Here is an 18490-nt window from a genome sequence, read left to right as displayed (position 1 = left end):
AAATTAATATAAAAACACACATCATTGTGAAATCGATACATTCATCGCTCCGCTCAGAATCTAAAAATTATAAAACATATTAAAAAAAAGTATGACAATACTATATAAACAAAACATTAAAAAATTTGTTTAATAAAATAATATTATTTATAAAATACAAATTACAATAAAAATTATACTAAAGTCATTATACTACATGTCTGTAGAAAAGTCACTCGGTGATTTTGATTGAAAATTATAATAGAAACATTAAAAATATTGTTTTCTGTTTGGTTGTTTTCAGACAATTCATTTTAATATTCATTAATTTTAATTGTTTTGTGTGAATGGTCGCTTACGTAGTTATTATAATTTCTAATTCTATACCTATTAAACATTTTTATGTCAACGACTATTCTGGATGTCTTCAGACTCTAGATTGCCACAGCTATATTCTTAATGTAAGAATATTTGTTTTCTTATTATTTATTCAGTTGAAACGTTGATCTAAAATTTCACTGTCTGGTCTGAGAGTTCAAGATAAGTTATTCTAATTATCTTACAGTCTTACACTTACGCTATTTTCTCGCATCCACAAATTCATATATAATATTTCAATATTTGTATATAGTATGAATTAGGTTGATCGGATATCGAGTAAACGATGTATATATTATGGTCCAGAAATCAATTTAAATCAATGTATTCTACCTGACATAAAGAAATGCCTAATATTTTAAAAATAAAAATGTGTTTGATTTAATAAAATATAAGGTTTCAGTTGTAGATAAAAAGGTGTTGTTATTTCATTCAGATTTTTGATATTTTATAATTAAAATACATATTATACTACAATAGTTAAAGCTGGCGTAATAATAAATCAACTTATGAGTTATAAACACAACTTGTATAATGACATTAAATTACTAGTGCCACAAAAAATTGCACAGAAAACATTTCTAATATAATAGTGAACAAAGTAATTCAAATGTTGACAAAATAGTGTGTGTGTGTGTGTGTGTGTGTGTGTGTGTGTGTGTGTGTGTGTGTCTAAACCATATTAACACAATAACACATACATAAGAAATTAGTTACAAATTATTGTTATGGGATTACAAGTTTGCAAATAATACATTATTATTGTTCAATGATTGGTCTAAATTTTAACACGACACTGTTTTTCGGTGATATTATACTGGATGCTGCAACTGCTAGTTGGAGAGGAATTTCGGTCTGTTCGCATGGTGAAACTTCGAATTTTGACAAGACATTTGACAGGGCCAATTTCATTTCTGATTCAGCGAATCGTTTGCCTGTATAATATAATATTGAAATTATTACATACCATGTTTGTTCATTCACCACTGCGTGTCATGGTAAATAATACTTGAATACTATAAATTTATAAATTATATTACCTATGCACACTCGAGGTCCGTCACCAAACGGCATGTAAGTGCCATTAGGTCGTTGAGATTTTTGTTCCGCAGAAAATCGCTCCGGATCAAATCTCAAGGGATCGGGGTAATATTTTGGATCACGATGTATGCTGAACATGGGTATTAAGATTTTTTGTCCCTTTTCAATCACGAGTGATTCGTCTGGTAGAGTATACGTTTTTGTAGCCTGTCTCATTAAAATAAAAACAATAGAATACTTGCGAGCAGTCTCTGAAAACGAATAAATGACCAATTGAAATTATAGATTCCTTACGGGTTATTAATATAGTTCACAAAACTATTTTTTTATTAATTTTAATTGAATATTTCAAATTTAATAATAGACAAAATTATGGACACTGATATTCAACAGTTAATATTTTATGAAAAAGAATTAATATTTGAGTTACACATACTATATTATAATATAATCATTTAAATATAGCTAATGAATATGGATTGCTCTAACTAAAGAAACTTAAATAAACAAGAACTATACTTCAACAATTGATATAATAAAATCACATAAAATAATAACTTAGGTCCTAGGTGCATAGAACTGAATTATAATACATTAGACATTTCAACAATCATGCTCACCCACATTTTTTACTTTTATAATCAATTGAAATAAATTCTGATTTTAGGAATTTTTTATATTCCTTAAGACCATTTTTTCCAATATTCTTGAGATTTGTTTTAACTTTGTACTTATAAAGTTAATTGTTGTCCAGTAGCATTATTATTAATTAAACCGCTGTCTTTCATATGAGGAGCCCTTTTATTACCCATTTTAAAATATAATCATCAAGTAAGTAAATGTACACAAAAAGTAATATTTAAAATGACTTCATTATTGAAGAAAAAAGTTGTAGTGATAACATGATTGATGCATCACCCCACATATAATTAGCAAAATATATCGTCATACCTTCCAAAACCATGTCGGTGTAATGGAGGTCTGTCAAATAATCTTTGTTTAACATTCTATCGTGTTTTGCTTTCATCGAACATATCTCCATACGTAATTTGTCTTGAATTTCTTTGTTCAGCGCCAATTCGTACAGGCAAAAAGATAGCAAAGACGAAATGTTTTCCGAACCAGCGGAGAAAAAGAAAACAGAGTTACAGATGATATCATCGTCGGTAAATTTAACTGCAAAAAAATGTATTAATAAAACTATTATTTTTGCATACCTGAATGATGCCGGTCATTAAACATAATTTATATCAATATGTAGGTGATATAATTAATTATATTATTGTATTGACTATTTAAATATTTATTTTTAGGCAGTTAGTTTAGTTATATTGTTTAGAAATATAATATTATCATTCAAAGATCAGTAGAATACAAAATAATAATTAAAATATGTACTTAGTGGCTTGGTGAGGCGTGGTAGTACGCTCAATCTGTGGCAACACTCTGAACGTACGTACGGCCTTTGTTGCTAACACTCGGATGGGTGACCATCCGGGTTTTTAGCAACACATTCTTGCCACACATACAAACGTGTTCCAACCGTCCCCCCTCCACACATCACCAGACTAATGACCTTAGTAACTGAAGCCTTAATCAAAAAAAAAAATATGTATTTACTATGTTGGAATGATAAAATGTATTTCCTTAGAATAATATTGATAATATTTTAGGTACAAATAGCAAATGTACATTTTTCACATGTTACTTATTCGACATAATTAAATAATAAAAAAAATCTTCAAAAGCTTAACCACTTCGCTGTATAGTAGGTCGAAGGTGTCGATTGTCGTTGACGACTGAGAAGTATCTGTAATTTAGCAGTATATATAGTATTATGTAGTACTTTCTATTATTTTTTTTAGGGAAATAAGGCAATACAAATTAAAACCTTTTATTTAAATATTATCTATTTAGGTTTATGTGACAAAATAGTATTTGATATAATCAAACAATAATAGATATTTTCAAAGTATTATCTCCATTATATCTTCAAATTTAGGTTAGTTAGTTCATGTAAATATGTTTAAATTATTTTTTATAAATTTACTGGTTGTAATATAGAATTATTATTCTTGTATTAAACTTATTTGTTTTCTCAATTATCTACCTATATGTCTGTTTATATATTAAGTTACGTGTTTTTTTGTTGTTTAACTTTACCGTAAAATACTACTTTAACTATAACAGCCTGGAACACAATACCTACCTTGGGTTGTCGAAGTTTTCTTCAACACCAATTCATCACGAGCCTGAATCATTGTCTGCGTAATATCGTTCCGAATCACGTTGTGCTCTTCACGATACTTGATAACGTCGGAGAACACCTTATGGAAAAAATTCATAGCTTCCTTCGGAAAGAATTTAGGTTTTAAAAACTTGATCACCTTGGGGCAGGTCATCCACAGCCACATTACAAACATCTGTTTCGGAGTGTTCGTGAAAAGCATCTTGACGTACCGTCGAAATTCCGAATCACCGTTCTTGATCGAGTCGAGCTTTAGGCCAAACGCGCAGGTGGCGATCACGTCTGTTGAAAATCTCCCAGTTAATGTTTTTAAATCGATGTGGTCGGTCTTCTTCTCGATCGTTTCGACAATGCTAGAGACCATTTCGTCGCCACATTCGTTGATTTGGCTGTACGTGTCCTTCAACTTGCCGGGAGTGAAGCCTGGACTTAGCTTTTGCCGCATTGACCGCCATTTCTGTCCGTTGGACAAGAAGAGATTCTTGGCCAGGTTACACGTGGACGGGTCGGTGTCAATACCGCGGTCGGTGAAGTACAAGAAGTCCTTGGTAAGTATCCTGTTGATTAGCTCCGGGTCGCGGACCAACAGCATCGGCTCCATCATCTGGTAGAACCCGGACAGTTTGTGATCCGGAAACTGGTTGTAAATCTTTTCAAGCGTGTCAATCGGATGTTCAAGTCTCGTCATCATTTTGAACGTGTTGCCAAACAGTGGCACTGGAGGCACGTACGGGATTTTCAATTTTCGCCATTTACCGTACGTCGAAGTCGAATAATGGTAAAATAGAGCCGTGAAAATAGTGATCAAACTCACACAGGTAACGTGATTGATCAAACAGTCGATCATAAACGATATCATCATAGCCTTGTTTCAAAGCAGCGGTATAGTTGTTGATTTGAACGTTTATCGGAAAAAAGCACGACAGTCACCACCTTCGTTCAGAAAAAAACTGCACGATGTGATACGCACATATTAAGCATGTTGGTTTCCCGAACTTATTTTATGTCTATCTCTTTCTCGATTATTGGTATAATTTTGTCTGTGCATGGAAAAGAAGGGATACGTTGATGATAACAAAATATGCGAATAACGTCATGCCTGACTCGAGTCGATAAAAATATTTTCGCTCGGTCAATAAACTTGAAAATGTAATACAAGGTTCCTTGTAAGTTGTTATAAATGGAAATTTAAAAAGAAATTTAGCTTAGATCCATAATAGATTTTTATGAGCGTTTAAACTTATAGAGTTTTGACAAAATTCGTAAAAGTCACAAAAATTAGCAAATTATATTTAGTTAGAAATTCACAAAAAATTTCTATTTATATCTATGATTTAAAAATATTATACAGATTCCTAACAAGTTTGTCTACCTTTATAAAAATACAATTTCTACCGGAAAGTCAAATTAAATTTTACGAGCATTAAAAGTTTGCAATTTTACAACATTGGATATTCACTCGATTTCTCTTGTAGTAGTTTTTTTATTTTAATTCAAAAACAAATTACTGTAGATATTTGAAATAACACCCAATGTTTATTCCATAAATTCATAAACTTGATAACATTTTCAAGATATTTTGACTCATTTTAAGCTGTTGACAGACATTTTCAATTTTCATTTTTTTTTTTTGTATAAATGTCAATATAAAATTTTATTGGTTTAGTCAAAAAGCATAATATTTAAAACAAGACTTGATTACTTGATAACTGCTTAATTAAAAAATCTAAACAATCTATAAATACAGTTCTTTTTTACAGACATTTTAAGTTCAAATTTGGACAAAAATGCATATTAACACAAAAAATAACGTTGATCATTAGGGCTGTGAATTTAATGCACTAAAGAACCTTAAAAACTGCATTAAAAATGTCAAAAAAATGCAATAAAAATGCACTTAAAATGCAAAAAATGCCAAAAGCATAGTATAAAATTCCTTTAAAATGAATTTTAATTTAATTTTTATATTTATATTATTATTATAGGTACAGGATAATAATATACATTAGTACATTACATGCATAAAAAAGTATTAATTTAATGAAAAAAAAAACTGTTGATTGAATTTGAATTTTCTATACTTAATGCTATTCACCTGAAACATTTTTCAAAAATTTTAGAAATAAATAACTTACAAATAACTTATGTAGTTATCTAGCAATTGCCTTATTTTATCGATGTATATATTGCCTGTGTATTAATATAAATTTTTTCCGTCAATTGACGGAATTTGATTAAAAGTACTGGAAAATGAACTAAAAAAAGAATAAAAAATTCTAAAAATACACAAAATACACAAAATGACCTAAACAATAAAAAATGTCAAAAAATGTCAAAAAATGCAAGATAAAAGTTGCATAAATAGATTCGAAGTTACATAGTTCAAATTATGTACTTCCAAACTTACGTTTCACAATCCCCCCAAAAAGAATTGCACTTTCCTACTAATTCACAGCCCTATTTATCATTTTGTTGTAATTCAGTTCCAAAACAGCCCAATTTTACACAGGTATATTTAATAATTTTCTTGCATCACTGATAGTTTAAGAATAATATTAATTCAACTTACCGACTACCATACTAATAATAAGTAATAACATTATAAAATATCCTAAACTGTCATGCAGTATCCGCTCAGAATCGATTTTCGTATAAAATGATTTGTTATCATTGATTCCAATTTAATACCATCTATTACAGTGACCTCGTAGATACCTAATGTACAACATCGGGATATCCACTTACGACTTACCCGCCTTTTTTATAGGTGGTGATATATATTGACATTACTGAGTCAAAAAGTTTGATGATTTAATACACAGTTCCATATAGTTAATAAGTAGCTAATTTACTAATTCAAATTATCAAATATACATTGTTTCAGTATAATTTTATAAGCGTTTGACGTTATTTTTGATCATTTTTTACAGTATTGGACATTCGCCTACAAATTTACCCTTTTTTAATTAATCTAATTAGTCGATTTTAGATATTTCATTATAACTAAAAATAGAATAGCATAAGTATAGAAGTATAATTTGTTTTCTTTGCATATGAATTCCCAATTTCAACAAAATTATAAATTAAAAAAAAGGCTACTGTGTTTAGTAATTTTGTTGTACTACTTGTACTTCAAAAACATGTATTTTATTAATTATTTTAATATACGCATTTTAATATGGCATTTTCAACACATTTCGATTAATTTTAAAATATTAACTATTTATACCATGAACTTACCTCACAGTGTTCTTCGGTAAGTTAATATTGACTCAAGAGTTAATAACAATAATATGATGTGATATAAATATATGCTATTACAGTAATTAAATATTAATAACAATATAAAATTATATAGAATGCATTTGGTAAAGTTTAAATAAATAACTTTAATAGAAAGATCATGAAATATAATTAGTGTAATATAGGCTGACAACCCGTCTCAGCTTAAAAGTATTTTTCATGTACAATGATTTTATATTATTCTAGCTGATCCCTTGCACATCATTGCCTGTTAAAAATGCCACTTCGTATTGTCAGACCTCCCTAGGTGCATACTATACTACTATCTATATATGATTATATGAATAATATATTTTTTTTTTTTTTTGATTGTGGACACTCTGATGAGCGGCTGTAAGTGCAACTCAGCCACTTTGGTAAGCAATGTGCGAGAATCGATTTGATGCATGCTGAAACGTGTTCTGCCCGATTCACCATTAGCAACAAAAAAAATAATAATAATAATTTCCACTAAAAAATTAAGAAAATTAGTTATTAATTAAAATAAAAGTGTACATTGTACTCGCTTGTACACATATTTTATGACACGGCAGCCCGAGAAAATATTTAAATTAAAATTGATACTAATATAGTAATATTCGGTAACCATGGTATTGTTGTACTCTCGGTGTGTATTATTATTATTATAAGATTTAGATTTTCGATATTTTATAATTAAAATACATATTATATTACAATAACTATAGCTGGTGTATGGTCTAAAATAATATATCAACTTATGAGTTATAAACACAACTTGTATAATGACAATAAATTACTAGTGCCACAAAAAATGTCATAGCTTTGAAGAAAACATTTCAAATATAATAGTGAACAAAGTAATTCAAATGTTGACGAAATAGTAGGTAATTTATGTTAATAAAAGGCAACGATTGTGTGTGTGTGTATGTGTCTAAACCATATTAACACAATAACACATACATAAGAAATTAGTTACAAATTATTGTTATGGGAATACAAGTTTGCAAATAATTCATTATTATTATTCAATGATTGGTCTAAATTTTAACACGACACTGTTTTTCGGTGATATTAAACTGGATGCTGCAACTGCTAGTTGGAGAGGAATTTCGGTCTGTTCGCATGGCGAAACTTCGAATTTTGACAAGACATTTGACAGGGCCAATTTCATTTCTGATTCAGCGAATCGTTTGCCTGTATAATATAATATTGAAATTATTACATACCATGTTTGTTCATTCACCACTGCGTGGCATGGTAAATAATACTTGAATACTATAAATTTATAAATTATATTACCTATGCACACTCGAGGTCCGTCACCAAACGGCATGTAAGTGCCATTAGGTCGTTGAGATTTTTGTTCCGCAGAAAATCGCTCCGGATCAAATCTCAAGGGATCGGGGTAATATTTTGGATCACGATGTATGCTGAACATAGGTATTAAGATTTTTTGTCCCTTTTCAATCACAAGTGATTCGTCTGGTAGAGTATACGTTTTTGTAGCCTCTCTCATTAAACTAAAAGCAATGGTGTACTTGCGAGCAGTCTCTGAAAACAGATAAGTGACCTATTGATATTTTAGATTGCTTACGGGTTATTAATATAGTTTACAAAACTATTTTTTTATTAATTATTATTATTAATTAAACAGCTGTCTTTCATATGAAAAGCCCCTTTATTACCCATTTTAAAATATAATCATCAAGTAAGTAAATGTACACAAAAAGTAAGATTTAAAATGACTTCATTATTGAAAAAAATAAGTTGTAGTGATAAAATGATTGATGCATCACCCCACATATAATTAGCAAAATATATCGTCATACCTTCCAAAACCATGTTGGTGTAATTGAGGTCTGTCAAATAATCGTTGTTTAACTGTCCATTGTGTTTTGCATTCTTCGCACATATCTCCGCTCGTAATTTGTCTTGGATTTCTTTGTTAAACGCCAATTCGTATAGGCAAAAAGAAAGCGTAGATGAAATAGTTTCTGATCCTGCGGCGAAGAAGAGTATCGCGTTTCCGATGATATCCGCGTCTGTGAATTTATCTGCAAATAACAAGTCAAAAAAAAATCCGTGTAAAAAAGTGTATGTACCTGAAGCATAGTCATAAAATATAAATTAATACTAATTAACGTGGTATCCATATAATCTGATCAATGTATTATGTCTATAAGGTATATAGCAATTACGTCAATTTCAAATGGAAATTATTCCGTAAATAAAGCAGTACAGAATATGGAAGTGTATACAGTAATTATTACTATTATTATTGCAAATTATTCATCTGCAAACATGAACTTAACAAACCTAACTTTTTCAGATACATATATAATATTCAAATATTTTTATTATATTTGGAATACATTTAAAATATTTTAAAGTTTTATTTTCTGATGGTTAATTCAATTTTACTTATTTGGTAAATATTCTTCCTGAATGTTTGTAAATTTTGTTTTAACATAAAATATATTGACAGGATATCTCATTTTTTTTTCGTTTTTTTGAAATTTATAAAAAAAGTTGTGTCTATATTATAATGTATAAAATAATTTTTCCCTAATAAACCAATATTTATTTATATTTTAGAATGTAAGTGGAGTGATGATTTTACAATGATATGTGTGTGTTTCTTTTATTTTCGTATCTGAAGACATTTCTTCAGTAGAAAAAATTCTCTGATAATTGACTTTGAAGGACACATCTAACAGTAAATTTGATTTGTACTATGGTCTAAAGATGAAATGTTTTTTTAATAATTTTTAAAAGAAACGAGGGAAAATGTCATGTTTGTATGTCTATACTACAATATAAAAAAAAAATCTCTCCTGTAATTAAATTAGGTACCAACATTATAGTAATTTTTGATGTCTATGTCTGAGCATGAGAAGCACAGAGTCACTAAACTATTTGAAAAAAATGATTTCCAATCTCCTTCAGAAAATTTATTCAATACTATTATATTGACATTTAAAAAATTAATATTTTTTGTTATCTAAATATTATAATCTATTAGTTAATTATTTGTCAGATTTTCCGTACTAGTGAAAAATATATCATGTAGAGGAGGAATTTGGAACTTTCATGATAAAATGAATAAGAAAAATGTGTGCCACCAAGTTATGTATACAGTATTGATTATTCATTAATTTGTCTGAACGACGTAACTTCCACAGAAATAGAAACGGCTTGAATGGGGGACTACAGTGTAGTGCAAGTGTATTACACACCAAATATATCGAGTTTATAAAGCAACGAACATTTACAGTTAACACTCAAAAATTGTATTAATTGTAGCCTTGTAGGTCATAATATTTTGTCGTTTTATTGTGCGGATTTGAACAACAACAAATACCTCAGTACACAAATATGTATGATTATATTCAAATTTAACACGTCAACAATAAATTATAGTGTCTACTCAATAACGCGAAACACTTGACTCATACTTTGCAGCAGATCAGTGATACTTGCTTGCTTTTTTAACATAAATTTGTTCTCGGGCAGGATACTCGTTTTTCGTTTCTGACCGATTTGTTGTTGTTATAGTTACTTATTCGCATATTAATGATTCATAGGTTTTTTTTTAGGGGAAAAATATTGAGTAGCTCACTATGGGTTTTACTATGATATTAGTTATCAGTTAAGAATTTCGCTGTTTAGGCAGCACTTGATTATATTATATAGGTATTAGTATGGAATTCCTTTATCTTTGACCAAAAAAAAATTATTATTGAAAAATGTTAAGCTGTTAAACCTTAAATACTTCATTAATCATCCTAACAGTAACAATAGTACCTTCACCGGTCAAGTTCTCTTTCAACACCAATTCTTTACGCGCTTGCAACAGGGTCTGAGTCAAATCGTTGCGGACCACGTTGTGCTCTTCGCGGTACTCGAAGACGTCGCTGAACAACTTATAGAAAAAATTGGTAGCCTCTACTGGAAGTATTTGTATTTTTAACAGCTTCATCGCCCATGGACAAAACATCATCAGTATCTGGACGATCAACTGCTTCTTGGTGACTTGGAACAGTATCCTGATATACCGACGGAAGTCTGAATCGTCGTTCTTGATTGCGTCTAGCTTCAGGCCGAACGCACAAGTACCAATCACGTCCGTAGAAAAACCAGTAAACACCGTTTTCACGTCAATTCGATCGGTCTTACTGAGCGTCTCAACAATTCTGGACACCATCTCGTCACTACACTCGTTGATTTGGCTATACGTATCCTTCAATTTTCCGGAAGTGAAGCCCGGGCTCAGTTTTTGGCGCATCGTCCGCCATTTCTGACCTTTTGTGAAGAACAGACTATTGCCCAGCACGGACATGGCCGGATCCATGTCCATACCGCGGTCGGTGAAATACGAGAAGTCCTTGACCAGTATCGTATGGATCAGCTCCGGGTCGCGGACGAACAGCATTGGATCCCTCATCACATAGAATCCGAACAGTTTGACGTCTGTAAATTTGTAGTAGACCCTTTCGGACATGTCAATCGGAAGTTCAAGTCTCATCATCATCTTGAAAATGTTGCCAAACAGTGGCACTGGTGGTATGAACGGAATGTTCAATTTTTGCCATTTATCAAACGTCGAAGTCGAATGATAGTAGATTAAGCCAGTGAAAATGGTGATTAAACTCAGACAGGTAACGTTGTTGACCAAACAGTCGATCAGAAACGAAATCATGATCGGCTTGTTTAACGGTCGTAACAATTTTGAATTCGAATATTTGTCTGAAACAAATACGACAGCCGCTGTCTTTTGAGTGTAAAAGAGTACTGAGCTGTAATACGCATTGGTATCGCACGCATACTTTATTTATACTTATTTTTGTTTTCCATCTCCTCCGTGTTTGTATATAGATTTCGTTTTGCATGTGTTTGACATGGAAGGGATACGTTAATGATTACAGAATGAGTAAACAAGGTCACATTTAACTGAGATGGCGATATGATTCGTGAGCATTCGCAACACACAAACACACCATGCCAATTGATCTGCCATTTAGTCATTTGACTGACGTTTTATTCCCAGTATTTTTTTTTTTTTTAATTGTTTTATAATCTCCTCAAGTGTATCTATATATTTAAACAAAACTTACATATACCTATATTTCGATTGGAAATAAAATAAAAACATTCTTATCAATAGGGCAATATAAAATAGTTAAATAATTTACAATATTATTGTGTCTGCGTTTCGACAGACACTTCATAGAATTATGTTCATTAATTCCTTTATTTGTTTATGTTAATGCTTTCCTGCGAATTTTCTAATTACATATTACTAAATTTGTCTGTTCCCATCAGCTTGTTAATGCATTACGATGTCACTAGTTAATGATTATTAATAAGTAAATATGAATAATGTATCAGATGACCTAACATTAGTACTATGCTTGAAATGTGATTGATTGCGAGCAAGTGGAATAACAAAAATTATACTTTATGCATTAGCCGTAAAACAATTTTCCTGTATAATAAAATTTTCAAAATGTTAAGACTCTTTTTTAGTTATTTATATAGGCTATAGGTATGATAATTGAATGATTTCCTAAAATTTTGTTTTCAATTATTGTCTATCAATAGTTTTTACTCGATCAAAAAATTTTGAAGTGTAATATAAGGATCTTCATAACTTTCGTTAAGATCATGAACATTTATAAGCTATTCAGTACCTAGTTAGAATTTAATGAAAAACAAAATACTTTTATACTTAAGGTTAGAAACGTATATACAATATTCCTTATAAGTTGTCTACCAATAAGTAAAAACAAAAGTGAAATAAAAGGTCAAATTATTTTTAATGATAGTTTGAAATTTGAATTTCTTATTTTTTTAATACCGGATTCACCTGTATTTCAACTGAATTGATTTTTGACATTTTGGTATTAAAAATAATGACTGTAGATACTTTTAATTTTCACCAAATACAAATTTGATGGTACACTGCCCATGAAACGGTTTTCAACATTTTTTAATGTTTTAAGTTTTTTATAGACATTTTAAGTTTTAAATTTAAATTTTTTTCTATAAATGTCGATAAGACATTTTTCGTTGCAATCAAGGTTTTGAATATGTTTTTATTACGGAAATATAAAAATATTAATGATAGTACCTATATAGTCCACCGATTTTTTTATAATTATTTAAAATTTTGATTTTGACAACATTCATTAAATTCAATAAAATGTGCAAATAATTTTGTATTTAAAAATTTACAAAATGTTAATAAACTGTTATAGTCGAGGATTGAAAATGTAATTCAAGTTCATACTAGATTCAAAAAATTCATTTTTTTATAGAAATCGTTAGTTGAAATTCAATCAAAATTAAATAAATGAAGAATAACGATGTTAGTTATTTCGTTGTAGTTGAAAACTAGTTTTAGTACCGACGATAAATATATATTATAATGTTATGTACCTATAATGTGTGAATAAACCTGGCTTGAATTGTTACCATGTTCAATTTTTACAATGTAAGTTCGGTTATAATTCAAGTCACGAATGATTTAATGATTTCTCGTTTGACTATGGGCCCCTAATATTGAAAAAGATGATTCCCGAGTACCCAGGTGGGCCAGACCGACACTGACTTTATCTTGTAAAATGACACATGCCTACATATCAAATGTACCTATCATCCCTTATAAATACAATGGAAATGGAACATAGAAATAATATTAATAGTATAATAATTTTTATTGCATTTAAAATGTATAATATTAATAATTATAATAGATTATGGTACACTACAAAATAACAGCCTTTAAACATTTTTTTTTTAAATTACCAAGCGCATACAGTATAATAAATTAATATACATATATAAATAAGCTCATCTTAAAATTCGTATAAAAGTATTCTAATATATATTATCACGTGGGTTTGGGGTCACAGATTTTAAGGACATAAAAAAAATTAGACAATATTTTTAAATGTATAAAAGTTAAACGAAAAATGGAGTATTACTACAGTAACAATACACTATAGAGTAATAGAGTACAAATAGTACTAACATAATATTATTTATGCATTTTATTTTTAAGTCTATGTAATATCAAACTGCAGGTATAATGTAGATACAATTTATGTTATCGTAAATAACGATATACAGCTGCCGAGACTAGTCCTAAACCTCACATTCTGCATTGAACTCCGCTCCCTTTAACAATAATTGCTGCTGAGAAACCACAATACATACCAGCTTGTATACTGCATACCACATTACCACTTTACCAACTGCTTCAGTTGTATGTTTAATGCGACACGACTAGATAGGCTGAGGACAATCATATCGATGATTTAATTTGTTTGGTAATAATAGTTAAATAGGTAGGGGTAGGTTAAATATAGGTAATCACTACACTCGAGACGACTTATGGTTTTGGGAGCCCTCCTCCCCCGAAATTATATTTTACTAGTTGTACCACCACTGAGGTTAGGTATTAATATCATATATAGGTATAATGGTATATATTATCACCACATATATGTGATATGTTTTGTGTGGTATAAAATTAAAATTATTTATCGTATAATAAGGTGATAAACAATACAGAGTGATTATTTTATCGGAAGTCACCTGGCAATATGGTAGAAGATACAAGGATTTTTTCAATATCAAGAATAGAATCTTTACTGATAGTATAATAATCATAGAAAAATATTAATTAGTATATTTTTGTTAAATATTAAAAAAACGAATTGTGTTTCTCGAAGTAGATATCTTATTACAGCATGCGGCACACGATAAAATAAACACCCTGCGTAATTTACTATTATTATATTACAATAACATACACAAATTATTAAATAAAATAGTTAATTATAATAATAACATCATCATTTGCAGGGGAGGATGAGGAGGAACCGGTATACAATATATAAGTGTATTATATATCTTATTATATTGGGTGAATATTCATTGTATATTTTTCACGAACACACGTGGCGGCGTCAGCGGTGGGCAGCACAAAAATATAGGTTTATGTATAATATGATCGCATGTACAATTTAATTTTAATATAATATGACGTATTAAAAATATTTAAATCATGTCGCTCTGTAGACGCATTGGAAATTACAGCACGTTCCTCGTTCCCAATATGTTCATCAGCTTCCGCGACATGAAGTAAGGACGATCAGCTGACCCGTCGTTTCGTTCGGAGTCTTCCACTGCAACAGAATAAATATGACAAAGATGAAAATGAGTTCACACATTGCAGTTATAAAATATGTAGGTATTGCCCTATAGCTGATATTTCGTGGCTTGGCCTTTGAAAATTAAATGACCGTGCGTGTACCTTGTTTAGAACTAATTGAACTGTAAACCACGAATTTTTTTAACACATGAATTTGTGTGATTTTGACCGAATATATAAAATACAAGTATAAAATGGTATCCAATTTATTATAATAACTTTTTAATTTTCGTGAGCAAATCCGTATGAGCAAAATGCAAAATTAAAAAAATCGGCTTCGAAGTTCACATCCTCGTGTACATTATTACCTATGTACCAAATTCCAGAATCATGAGTGCTATAATATACTTAGTTGTGAATTGCTTACACCACACTTTTCACTTGACATTTTTTTTTTTTTATTTAATATTAATTTAATTAATATTTGAACAGAATATTTCCTTAAAAAATGACTCGTATCAAACTATTAACTTCAAACCGATTTTGGTTTAATTTGATAGTTTTTGATCGTCATTATATTATGTATTTATAATCTGCATATCGTTGTACTCACAAAAGCATAGGAACAGTGTGTCGACAGCGATAGAGTACACGTGGAAGAACGTGGACGATATCACCCAAGAACCGGCGGCCACAATAAACATCGGCAGCCACTTATGATTGAGGACTGGCTGATTAAAGAACTCCATCTTTTTGATTGGCTCTATTGGTTCGTAAAACTCGAAGTAAAATGCCGCGATTGTGGCACCCATGATGACGATCTTGCCCACGAAAAATATAAAATCAGTTACCTGAAACAGTACATACAATTATAATTGGTACCTACCCAACTAATACAGTATTAGAAAACGTATAATGTTACGTTTTATAATACTTTAATGGATCTTTTGCGGGGTTTTTATGATGGAGGGGTGTGGAGACTTGCGACGTCCAGTCTCAACGGTTGTATACAATATGTCATCAACTATTATTTGTCCAATATTTTTAATCCAATTTTATACTTATGATTATAACATTATTCTTTGATTTAATTATCTATTTTTTTTTAAAGAATAACATCTTATAATACATAAAATCAACCTTGCATAATGTTGAATGACAGAACTGAACTTTGCATTTTTAAATCGAAGTCTTTAACTGGTTTCATACAAAAGTCTCAACACATGAAAACTAGAAAGATTAATAATAATATTGTACAATAAAGAACGAAGAAAATGTCTTCTTAATAATGTCCAGAGATTTCGTTGGAAGTACCTATATACTTAAAAACAAATACACGAGTTGCCAAACCAACCGTACAAACCCCAACAAAACCATAACCCCTAATCCCTTACAATAACTAATGATCATGGTCGGCGGGCTCAAGACCAATAAAATATACATTATGTATATATATATATATATAAATGATTACCATATTTCATTTATAGTAATAATAATAATTGGCTATAAAAATATTACCCTGTCCAGGACCACCAGGCGCAACACGTTCCTCAACAACAGGTCGAATGCCTGTTTGGCCGAAGTGCAAAAGTTCTTCCCGTACATAGCACACATGATGTACGCGTTTCTGTTGACGAACCTCAAGAACTTGTTCAACAGCCAAAAGAAGCATCGCATGCACGTGAATATGGCTCGGGTGAACGAGTTGTCGTACTTCTTCAACTTGGTTTCTACCCACTCAAGTATCACGCGTATAAAGTTGCAGATGGCGATGATCAGAGATCCATAAGCGACTGTTCCCAAGTGGTATCTATACACAGGTAACAACGCAAGCAGACAATGAGTAATGAGTATAGGTACTTAAGTCTATTGTATTTGACTTATTGTTTACAATTTAACAACAGACAATTAATATTCAATACCTATATCAAAATACGTATTTGTATATATTCTAGAGTCAAATTTTTCAATTCTATATATTTCAAGACAAATACAATATACAATATTTTAAGATAATTCAAATAGTTTAACCAATGACTGCGTATATTCTGTTATCATTATTACATACAGCGATTGTTTAAACCAAACATTTTATAATTGGAAGAAGGTGGGTGGGTTTGATAGGAATAAGGTACAACCTAATTCATCTCAGACATATCAAAACTTCTGGATAGTACAAATCTCTTCCTTCGATCTAATATAATATGTACTAAACGTACCTACTTTTGATCGTGGGAGGTCAATTGTAAATGGTACACACCTGATTGTTTTGTAGAATGAACTCGTAAGCGAGAAGAACGGCACGTCCTTCTTGTGAAACGTCCAGTACCATGAGGTGAACGTAATGGCCAGCACCATTTGGGAGAATGCCGACACAAAGTTCATCAGCCACAACATTCCGAACACATTGAACAGCTGAAGTCCTGTGATGAAGTCCTGTGACACAGTGTGGTCGTATGCGCATTTGGCCACTCTACACATGGTATTGTTTTTGCCTATGGCGCTGCAGTACCGTTCCCATTTGGACTCTGTACACCAGTCACCGTCCTTGTAAAAAGCACATTATAAATATTAATTAGTTAATCGATTGAAAACAAGGTACAAGGTCAATACTATAATATTAATATTAGAATATGTGAGCAGTAAAATATCTAAATAACATAATGGATGGGGTTAGGTTAGGTCCGGTGTTTAAAATATGTCTATACAATATTGTGTATTGTACTATACTGTATACGCATAACAAATCGTTTATCATTCATACGACACTATACAGAAGCGACAAAATCGATAGCGCCGGGTGAAGAAGACTGGGTCGGAAAGAACCAAGTGCAAACTGAAATCGAAATTTGTTTTAGCACGTTGATCCGCCTCAGCCGGTGCTATATCGTCCGATTAAAATATAGATACACTCCTTTGTGTTAGTAATGATATAATTTAATGCAGTAAGGGCCAGTTGTACAGTCTGCGATTAAAGTTAATCACAGTTTAACCGGCCGAATTTGACCGGTTAAATATCTGTTATCAGCTGATTAAGCGTAATCGGAGTTTAATCACAGACTGTACAACTGGCCCTAAGTAGTACGAGAGTAAATTATTATTTTTTTTATACTAGCTAACTATCACAGATGCCGTACACAATATAATAGCTGATTATGTACACTTGGTATATAAGATGACCAAATACCTTGTAATAACTGTTGTTACAAAAACAGTCGTGGTCGTTGGCGAGGCCTTTGACTTTAAACACGTATAGTTTCATGGACGACAGATAAATAGCAACGATGAAAAACCAAATCAGCACCACCAAGTACAATAGCCACTGGAACACCGGGAACGCCAGTGATGTTTTTATCTCGAGTATTGCACTGTGAATAAAATAATAATATTTTTTTTAAACCTATAAATTTTCATTATTC

The 18490-nt window shown here is 30.7% G+C and overlaps 2 protein-coding genes across 5 annotated transcripts in view; both read right to left on the bottom strand.

Annotated features, from left to right (window-relative positions):
- Window positions 1-1052: 1052 nt before the first annotated feature.
- Window positions 1053-11731, bottom strand: LOC111033547. The gene is made up of 8 exons (XM_022314333.1): window positions 10715-11731; window positions 8740-8964; window positions 8210-8461; window positions 7935-8104; window positions 3608-4511; window positions 2350-2574; window positions 1398-1649; window positions 1053-1292 (listed from the first exon to the last, which is right to left on the bottom strand). The coding sequence occupies exons 1-8, from the start codon at window positions 11607-11609 to the stop codon at window positions 1117-1119; spliced, it is 3099 nt and encodes a 1032-aa protein (XP_022170025.1). The 5' UTR covers window positions 11610-11731; the 3' UTR covers window positions 1053-1116.
- Window positions 11732-14021: 2290 nt separating this feature from the next.
- The window catches only part of LOC111033551 (CTL-like protein 2), a 46060-nt gene continuing 41591 nt past the window's right edge, over window positions 14022-18490 (bottom strand). For all 4 annotated transcript variants that reach the window (XM_022314337.1, XM_022314339.1, XM_022314338.1 and 1 more), the window contains 5 exons: window positions 18259-18439; window positions 17332-17618; window positions 16590-16881; window positions 15682-15919; window positions 14022-15102 (listed from right to left, as the gene is read on the bottom strand). In XM_022314337.1, coding sequence (XP_022170029.1) covers window positions 15008-15102; window positions 15682-15919; window positions 16590-16881; window positions 17332-17618; window positions 18259-18439 — 1093 coding nt within the window. In that variant the 3' untranslated portion in view covers window positions 14022-15007. The remainder of the gene's footprint in view (window positions 15103-15681; window positions 15920-16589; window positions 16882-17331; window positions 17619-18258; window positions 18440-18490) is intronic.

This window comes from Myzus persicae, unplaced genomic scaffold, assembly GCF_001856785.1.
Source record: "Myzus persicae strain clone G006 unplaced genomic scaffold, MPER_G0061.0, whole genome shotgun sequence".
NCBI classification, from domain to species: domain Eukaryota; kingdom Metazoa; phylum Arthropoda; class Insecta; order Hemiptera; family Aphididae; genus Myzus; species Myzus persicae.
Note: the sequence above shows the minus strand (reverse complement) of the source record. Positions and strands in the feature narration are given on the sequence as shown.

Coding starts and splice junctions, on each gene's coding strand:
- LOC111033547 (XM_022314333.1), bottom strand. CDS start 11,609: ATGATTTCGTTTCTGATCGACTGTTTGGTCAACAACGTTACCTGTCTG. Junction 8,965..10,714: donor AGAGAACTTGACCGGTGAAG/GTACTATTGTTA, acceptor TGTTATTTGCAG/ATAAATTCACAGACGCGGAT. Junction 4,512..7,934: donor AATTTAGACCAATCATTGAA/TAATAATAATGA, acceptor CTTTGAAACAAG/GCTATGATGATATCGTTTAT.